Source organism: Octopus sinensis, linkage group LG18, assembly GCF_006345805.1.
Source record: "Octopus sinensis linkage group LG18, ASM634580v1, whole genome shotgun sequence".
Lineage (NCBI taxonomy): Eukaryota > Metazoa > Mollusca > Cephalopoda > Octopoda > Octopodidae > Octopus > Octopus sinensis.
Window position 1 is genome coordinate 507429 of NC_043014.1, and position 10072 is coordinate 517500.

At 36.4% G+C, this 10072-nt stretch overlaps 1 protein-coding gene across 1 annotated transcript; it reads right to left on the reverse strand.

Annotated features, from left to right (window-relative positions):
* Window positions 1–7291: 7291 nt before the first annotated feature.
* On the reverse strand, window positions 7292–9091 carry LOC115221705 (deoxynucleoside triphosphate triphosphohydrolase SAMHD1-like). The gene has a single exon (XM_029791910.2). The coding sequence runs from the start codon at window positions 8891–8893 to the stop codon at window positions 7538–7540; it is 1356 nt and encodes a 451-aa protein (XP_029647770.1). The 5' UTR covers window positions 8894–9091; the 3' UTR covers window positions 7292–7537.
* Between the last annotated feature and the right edge of the window lie 981 nt (window positions 9092–10072).

The following is a 10072-nucleotide window of genomic DNA, read 5'->3' on the forward strand; positions in this document are numbered from 1 at the left end:
TGTTTCTTTCAGGTTTTAAAACTCAACTTTAAAACAATGTCTCTTTTGCAATTTGAAATAAGAACAGAAATTCAGATTTTAATGGTTAACAAAAAACAAGTTTATTTTGGTGGCAGAGAATTTTAGTCCTGGAATCAACAAATTCTTCAAATATGTTTTTGAGCTGCAGTTTTGTTGTGTTTTGCATTGCAGGAAATTCTTACAATAATTGCTGGTCCGTGAGAGAGAGGTGTTTGGGTGTAAGCTGGGTGAGATGCAGTTTTTGTGAGTCAGTTCTTTCAATGACTGCAGATTCCTTTACAACATATGGTCAGGCCTGGTGGACACTTGACTAATACTTGGCATTGCCGTTTTGGGTGGTTTTTATTGATTTCCTGAGAATTGTAAATTTGCTGTGATCGTTTTGCTAGGATTCACAAATCTGTTGTGGATGATTTCACTTGCTGATCACCGGATAAGGACTCTAAACTTTAAATTCAGCTTTCGTTTATAAAAGTGTTGGAAACTGTTGGTTGTTTTATAGAAACCATTTTATTAAGGAATTAAACAGTGGAAATGAAGCCATTAGCATATCTCAATAGTGAAATTTGGGCTTTTAAACATGAAGGAATATAAAAGTGACATCACAAATCGTATTTATTCTCAAATAAAACACCAAAGTTTAAAAATGAACTATTTTTGCACCAACCTAATAAGTTAAAGAATATTGGTAATATAGAACAGAGAAGGTGTGTGGTGGTGGTTAATGAGAAATAACATTCATAAAATTTACCTGGGTTTATAGCAAGCTGAGGTTAGAAATGGAGGTCTGATTAGGCCAATGGTTATAAGATCAAAGCATCAGTTCCTGGGCTGGGGGGTGGGGGTGCGTTGTGTCCTTGAGCAAGGTCTATTTCATATTACTCCCCTCTATTTAGCCGTTAATGTGTCCCATTGTCACAACCCAAATACAGAAATTCACCAGACAAGTGAAGGGATAAAATGGATGTTACATAATCTCTACATCGTCCATCAGATATAATTGCACTATAATATAACAGACAACTCTTTGGAATAAGTTTCAAAAGCTATAAATAAATTTTGGATTGAATTTGTTCAGCTGTTTCAGTGGTTCCCAACCCCTTTTATTTAAATGGACCCCTTACAATATGCTCATCCTTATGTATGTATGTGTGGGAAATTTTGGATTTAGTTCACAGGCCTCCAGGTTGGGAACCCTTGAATGCAGTGCTACAGCATGGCCACAGTCTAGTGACTGAAAATACATATTAACTGTATGTCTTCCAAGCAATCTCGTGTTCAGTTCCGTTCTCTGTATATCTCCTGTGCAACACTCAAAGCTGGAGACATGAACAGAAATACAAGAGTTCAAAATCCTGGTTGAATGTCTTCGTGCGGAAGAGCATGGCTGTGGATTGGTTGTTGCAAGGGAGAGAATCGTCTTTGGCACCAGTGAATTTATTTCCCGTCTTAGAAAGAAGCGCATGAAATAATCTTTTAAACATTTCTAAAATTTGCTTTTCTCATTAAACCTATAAAGTCCTTCATTTAATTGAATCTCATTGATAGGAAAGAATTTAGGTTCCATTAATGTCATTTTTTGTTTGGTAGAAAAAGAATTTCTATGAATTTTTGGGGAAAGACATTTGTTTCTTTTTACCAAAGAATTTATTAAAATAAGGTTTTAGATCACTTTGACCCTTTAGCATTCAGATTAATTTACCAAATGTAATACTTTTTTATCCACATTATAAAAAAATTAATCATTATTTTGAAGGTGTGTTTTTGTTTTATTTTTATAATGATATTGTAGGGTAAGTGTGATGGGCTGGATCTGACCAGATTCAACATAGAATAGGTTGAATATCTAGGCTGGTTTAAATGCTAGAGGGTTAAAATCAAGGAAACAGGGATGGTGGTCTTGGATGGACTGGTGTGAAAAAGATTATGGTAAGTCATGAACAATATTGAATTCTTGTCACAATATTTCTGTTGAATACACTGCCTTTGAATTAATTTGGAAATATAACAAAAAATTTAGTAAAATAACTCTGTTATCAAAAGTATTAAAAGATAAACTTGATGACAATTGCTGCAATCTGGCATTAATCAACTTTAGTTCCAAGATTCTTGTGAAGTTTTCAATGTTGGAAGTTGTTTCTGGCTTGTAAATGAAGACTGCTGCATAATCTCCAGGTGTCAATTCTTGTAATTGGAATTCTGTGAGTTATGGGGGATGAATGTTGCAGTGGATCTGATCAGCAGAACAACCAGTTTGTGAGTTAACATGCAAATGGCTGAGTACTCCACAGACGTGCATTCTTTTAATGTAGTTCCCGAGGAGATTCAGTGTGACAAGTTTGGCTCCTTTTGAATTAGAGGTACAACTCATTTTTACCAGCTGAGTGGACTGGAGCAATGTGAAGTAAAGGGTCTTGCTCAAGGACACAACACACTGCCATAAAGTGAACCCGTGACCTTATGGTTGTGAGCCAAATCACCCAAACCACTGAACCTCCACACTACCTCAACAATTCTTAACAAGGACGATGTTTCAATTGAATCTTCTAACAAAAGCTATAAACTGTTTCACAAGAGATGTGGGCCTGGCTGCAGGCTTCAGAACTTTGCTTCTCAACATTTCAGGGTCAATCCCACTACACTGCATTTGGGGCAAGTGTTTTCTATTAGGGTTCTGGGGCCAACAAAAGGATTAAACTTGGTGACATTGTCACTTAAAGTAGCAGAGGCCTGCTGCCTGTCACCAAACTGTACTAAGTATCTTGTGGGTACTTAGTAGCCTTAGCATTACCAGTGCCATGTGAAAAACACCCATTACATTTTGTTGCCATCGTCAGGAAAGGCATCCAGCCACAGAAGCGATGCCAAAGCAAAGAACCTGGCCCTGGTTTGATTATTCCTATCAAACCATCCAACCCAGATGGGGAAAGGGACATTAAATGACAAATATATATATACGTGTGTTCATGCCTCTTTGTTTAGCAAATGAGTTGATGTGAGAGCATGTTCAAGCCATCAAAACCTCGCAAGACCAACCTGTCTCAGTTGCACAAAAAGTTTCAGACATTCTTGAATCGTTACACAAATCTTACATTTCGTTATATTGTTCTCGATACAGACGAGATAATAAGGACCAACACAGCTGAAGTTTAACATAAAAAACCAATAAATTCCATTTCAACAACAAAACATTATCATCTTCACTGTTCTTCATCCAGATCTGCGTTAGAGATTGCAGGAACCTTATTAGGGTTTTATAAAAGGCAATTTCTCTTTGGTTCAGAAGAATATCTGGTAAAATGTTATTCTACAAGAATTAGTTGAGATGAAAATCGTTACCAACAAATACAATTCTTTAAACAACTATGAAGATTATTTGTGTTAAAATTATTCTCAGTGTCTTCAACTGAATTCGTTTCAGCAATGATGACTCCTCATCGCCATCAGAATGTAAAACATTCTTAAAGAACGCAACATGAAATAGCTCCAAACATATTTTACTTTGTTGAAAGTATCAACAAAACCAGGAATGGCTTTTTTTTTTCACTTGGAACTAGTTGAAAGACAAACTTCTTCAGAAACATTGAAGATCCAGTCTCCAGTGTGAAACATTTCTCTAAAGAAAATATCGCCAACGCTCCATAACATCCTTCCACCACACAAGGCCATGTTTATTAGGGATAAAATATCTCAGATAAGAACTAATATACACTGGAATTTACATTTTCTCATCTCACAATTTCTCAAGAAATGAATCAGGGACAAGATGACCAACAAATGTGGGGAATAGAGAGAGAGAGGGAGAGAGCAGTTTGACAAAAGAGATGATGAAATGAAAACCAGGCTTAAAAATAAAGTACTTGGGTCAGTCAATTCCACTAAAAGCTCAAGGTGATGCCCCAACATGGCCACAGTCTAATTACTAACTCAAATAAAAAGGTACACATACATGTGTGTGTATATCTAAACATACATATCCCCTGCGAGTAGGGAACAGTTCTCAAAAATAGCCCCCAGTTGTTTTCCCCCCAAATTCCTATGTCTTCGGAATCTACATAGTCCGAAGTATATTTGTAGAAAATTTCATTAAAAAATATCCATTTTCTTGAAAGTTAAGACGAATTGAAGTGGATTTTCCGAAATTCCCCACTTCACCTCCTCCTAAAACACTTTCCCCTAAAATTTTGTATATTCGGAATCTACATGACATGACACATATTCGTATAAAATTTCATTTAAAAAATATCCATTTTTCTGAAAGTTTATAATCATCAAAAGTCGGTGGGTGAGGCAGAAATCTGTAAGTTATGCCAAAAAGGTTTCAGTATAAACTTTCGGAAAATATGCTCAAAAAAACGAAAAAAATATTCCGTGATCGAACGCAAAATTATTAAGGAAAAATAATCTTATTACCTCTTTAGCGACATCAGATCCGTGAATATAATGAAAACGACCTGGTGTCTCTAAAGTGTCAAAATTCGATAAAATTGTTTTTTAATAAATTCAATTTTTGAGTTGCCCCCTTTCTTTATTGGTGGGAATCATGGGGCTGAATGTATTCTGAGAGCCTTCTGAACAAGGGACGAGGAAACTACACTGGTTCTATGGAGGACATTTGTACTCAGCTATCTAGACTATTGCTCCCAACTGTGGTCAACCTACAGTTTCAAATTAATAGCAGAACTTGAGGCAGTTCAGTTGTGCTACACCAGAAAGCAAGCGTCAATGGAAGAGTTGAGTTACCGAGAGAGATTGAAAGAGCTATGGACTCTACTCCCTGGAGTGATACATGTATTGAAGATCCTGGAGGGGCTGCACCAAATTTTGGTATCGAGAGCAATACCAGCCCCTAAACTGTACGTCACTGCTATTCCGTCTGAGTGAGGACCATGCACTGCAATAGGTTGGGATTCAAGGGCCCATGATTATATGATGCCTTGCCAAAACATCTGAGCAATCTTCATGGAGTAGGGGGTAGATGGTTTCAAGAAAAAACTTGACCTCTTGCTATTCGCAGTCCCAGATGAACCACTATCAAAAGAGGGCCGCAATGCTGAACTTGCTCCTTCACCAATCAAATAAAATTGGTCATTGAAAAGGTAGTGCTCCAGCATGGCAACAGCCTAACGTATAAAAAATAATATACATATATTTATTATATACACACATATATATATTTACAGGAAGTTAATTATATGGCTGGTTATAGAGAGTGACCAATGGTTTAGCATCCATAACATGCCTTATGGCTGGAGTCGTCAGTGACTTATGACTGCGAGACCATCGGTCACTCTATGACCAACCATATAATTAGCTGTCTTAACGTTTAGACACTAGACTTTGTTTCTTTTTACGGATATATGATCCACTGACGTTCTATATATTATAAAATATAATTGAGATACAGTTGAATGAGGTACTTAAATTGGGGCACCTTGCCAGCTCAGTGTAGTCTGCTTAGGTGAACAGATTATAAGAAGGATGAACAGGTGTCCGTGCATTATGGCCGTTTCAAGCAGCTCCAATTTAATAGATTGAAAGAAACCGTTCTCTTCAGATGACCAGACAATTTTCAAATATGAAGGATAAAACCATTTTTAACAAATTCACATCAATAACAGAAACCAAAATAATTACATGGTTTCCTTATATTTGTGTCTAGCTTCACCCCCCCCCCGCCGCCGTCACACTATTTCCCTCTGCTAATTTCCAAATTATTGTAAGACTTAATAAGATATGCAGAATTTTCTAAACTCATTCTGCCACAACAACATAAGGAAACAATGTAATTACTTGTGGCAATGTTTCGTTTGTAGTAGCACACGTTTCCACTTTGGCTTCTGTTATTGATGTAAATTTGTTAAAAATGGTTTTTCGTTTATGATTGAAATCTGCTTCTGAAGAGAGAAGTTAACTCGGAGCTGTTTGAAACGGCCGTAAAATATTGACACCTGAACATCTTTGTTACTTATTTGCATTCTATACACACACAAAACCACACACAGTTACATAAACACACACACATATAATATATATATATGTAATATATAAATACATTACATAAACCTACCACCTTCAATGTCCTTGCTGCCACGGGTCGGGTTCATTTTTAGTAATTTCGTTTATGAGAGCAGTCGAGTTTATTTCAGATATTCTCATTTTAAAATCGTTGAGGGGATGTCGCTATTTGCCTTGGTGGAGGTTTGCACTGTCTGGGTGTTCGTTTAATTTTGTTTTAGAGTGAAAGAAACGAGAAACTGAAAGATGTGTGTAGGAGAGAGAGAGAGAGTGAAGGGTGTGTTGTTATGTGTGCGGATATGCATCGAAACACGTGCGTACCTCTATTTTGTATGTACGTGTGGATGTGTGTGTGAGTGAACGTGTGTTCTCATGTATATGTGACACACACACACACATCTTTCACTTCCTTCTCTCTTTCACGTTAAAACAAAAGTAACTGGGAATTTTGAAGATAAAAATTGTTTTAAAAAGGTTCTCCTCATTCATGTAAATTGATGACAATTGTTTGGATGGTTCCAATGAAATAAGTCCAGAAGTTAGGTTAAATATATTTTCATGCAAAAGGACCGAGAATTCCCATTCAACAAACTCGCAAACATTTCCGCGAATAACTTTACCGAGCAATGCTGCGTAGTAAGCCTAGTTATATATATATGGTGAAGGAATGAAGTCTTTACAAGTTGTCAAACTCCCTCCACATCCAGGTGGGCGCTGCCTGATCCAGTAGACCTATAATGCAAGTCACTCCAAAAGTGACCAACCACACTTATCTCGTATTCAGAGTAATCACTAAGGCGGTTGGTAAGGAAAGATGCCAAGTGTTTAATTATTATAAATAATATTTAAAAGTAATTACATAATATTAACTGACTTTAAAACACGGGCAGAGGCGAGGTAAGAAGCTTGCTTCCCAACCACATGGTTCCGGGTTCAGTCCCACTGTGTGGCACCATGGGCAAGTGTCTTCTACTATAGCCGACCGAAAACTTGTGAGTGGATTTGGTAGACGGAAACTGAAAGAAGCCCGTCGTGTGTGTGTCCATCCCACCGCTTGACAACCGGTGTTGGTGTGTTTGCGTCTCCGTAATATTAGCGGTTCGGCTAAAGACACCGATGGAATAAGTACCAGGCTTTTTTAAAAAAAGTACTACCGTCGATTCATTCGACTAAAAATTCAAGGCGATGCTCCAGCATGGTCGGAGTCTAATGAATGAAAGAAGCAAAATATCTGACAATTTTTACAGCAGAATGTTTGTGAAAATAAATTAGATTTTTATTCATATCTAAAATAAGACAAAATGTTATTCAAGATATTTGAAATATGTGTGTGTGCAGACGGAAGGGGAGCTGGGCAAGGAATTTACTTTGTCACAGAATATTTAGAAACTTTTCAACCTTTGAAACAAAAACATAATTAAAATTAAATATAAATTAATCAAACAAAATAATTTAAAATAATCTGCCAAACTCAAACAGATGACATAAAAGTTATTAATTAAACTGAGCAGGTTTTCCCAAACCAGGAATTAAAAAGATATTTAGCTTTTTCGAGAAAATCGTCATTTTTGCAAAATATATAAATAAGTCTTTCTGAAAATGCTTTTGGAATGAGAGAAGAATAAGGAAGCTGGACCCGAGGCAGGACTTGGTTGATGGAGTGTTTGGAATAAAAGTGTATCTTGTGGACCGGGTCGTCGTCTCCACTCGCATAATCCAGCTTGAATTTATAAATGACCAACTGGTCGACAAGTTCTGGGTCATCTGGAACGATTTCATGCAGAATCTTTTTACAATCAACTTCACAGTTGAAAGATTTCTCACCAACGAACTTATAAAGTTTTCTTTCGTGTATTCGGGTTAAAATCTCTTTCGCCGTTTGTAAATTTGTTTGGTTGGAATACAGGATTTCGTCAAAAACTCCGTCCGTCAGCTGGGCGAAGGCTGTCATGTCGTGTTTGGCTTTCGAGAGAGAAAGTAAGGAATATTTCCCCTGCCGCCCGATGAAGCTGTCTGCCTGGACGAAAGCATCTTTCAGCATTTCATTCATGGCAGCAACAGCTTTGTGTTTATAGGCAAGACAATGAAGTTCGAATCTGGAACGGAACATGTGGTAGAAATTCAGTGCAGTTTTATCTCTGAAACATATTTCCGTCCTTTTGCCGTCCACTGTGAGGACCCGGGCGAATTTAATGATCCTTTTGTGATCAATTTGGTTTGTTAAGCCAAGATGATGACAGTCTCTCGCGAAATAATCCCATTTATCAACGTCCACGCCATTCTCTTTGTTGGCAACGATGTTGTAAAGATATGTTTTATCAACACCTCGACCTGTTTGCTCTTCATCGGCAACCAATTCCTTGATGGGATTTATTAAATTCTTTATAAAATTCACATCTTTGCCATCCAAACCTGCTTTGCGGAAACCGTTTCTAACCGTTTCGTTTTCATCCAAGATGTGTTGGAACATTTCGACGGAGGCGATTTCGTGTTTCCACTGAGATCCAGGTTCGATTTCGGGAATGAATAGATTGTCGAAGAAATGAGAAAATGGTCCGTGTCCCAAGTCATGGCACAGACCAGCGATTTCCACACACAACAGGTCTTTGTCGGAGATGTCGAGTTCGGGTTGGTGTCTTCTCAGGTGCCGAATGAATTCGCCAGCGAGGTGACAGGTTCCAATGCTGTGCTCGAAGCGGTTGTGCGAGGCCCCGGGAAAGACATAGTAACACAACCCCAACTGTTTGATGTTACGAAGTCTCTGGAATTGGACAGTGTCGATGATTGTAACACAAACTGGATGCAATTCAACAGAACCATGGATCGGATCGTGGAGGACGACGTAGACACCCATCACTAGAAACGGCCCTTTAAATCAACGGTGTTGAGGTTAATTAGTGAAACGATTATAAAACAACCACCTTGTAATTAGTCGGTTCACACTGCTTCATAGTAAAATATAGATTAATTAGAGTTAATTAAATTGTTTTAGAGATTAAAAATTAATTAATTAACATTAGTTTATACATTAATTAAATTACATACAATGAAAGGTAAATAGTTGTTGTGTATATAGAAACAAAGTTTGTGAAGATTGTGAAGTTTATTAATGCAAGGTAGACAATATATTTATTGTTCCTGTTATTGCTATTGTTGTTTAACTCCAGATTATTGCTGACAGAGGAGACGTTTGATTAAAGTCAAAGTTTTTCCAGCCGTGACCATTCCGTCAGTGCAAAGAACCTACAACTACAATACCTAAATATTATTTTTTATTTTGTTTTTAGAAGGTAAGATCGAAAGGAAATTTAGCTGCTATTTTTAATCAGATTGAAGGCTCCGTCCTCGTCTCGAACTCTTATTACTATTGTTTACGAAGGATGTAGCCTATTGTAGAAGTATATACAACATATATATATATATATATATAAGTATATATACATATATACATATATACATATATATATAATATATATATATATATATATATATATATAATATATTATATATATATATACATATATATATATATATATAAGTATAATACATATATACATATATATATATATATATAAGTATATATACATATATACATATATATATATATATATATATATATATATATATATATATATATATATATATATATATATATATATACTTATATATATATATATATATATGTATGTATAGACAACAGCGTTATCAAAAAAAAAGGGGTGGGGGGAGGAAAGAATGGAAAAGTTCTGTCTATATTTAGCAGAATAAAATTTCCGCTTAAACTGAAAGTGACTGACTGTAATGGATGGAAATAGGAAAGGAAATATTTCAACACAGAAACACAATTGCTGGTTCGTCAGACGAAATACCGTCTGGTGTTTAGTTGCGGCCGCCTTGGTTGTGATTTCGCGGCTTCCTAGTGTCACGTTTCCCTTTCATCCTTCTGGGGTCGATACCATTAAGTATCAGTCATACAAAAGGATCGACTTAACTGATTAAAACACCCCTCATCTACCAAATAGTATATATGTAT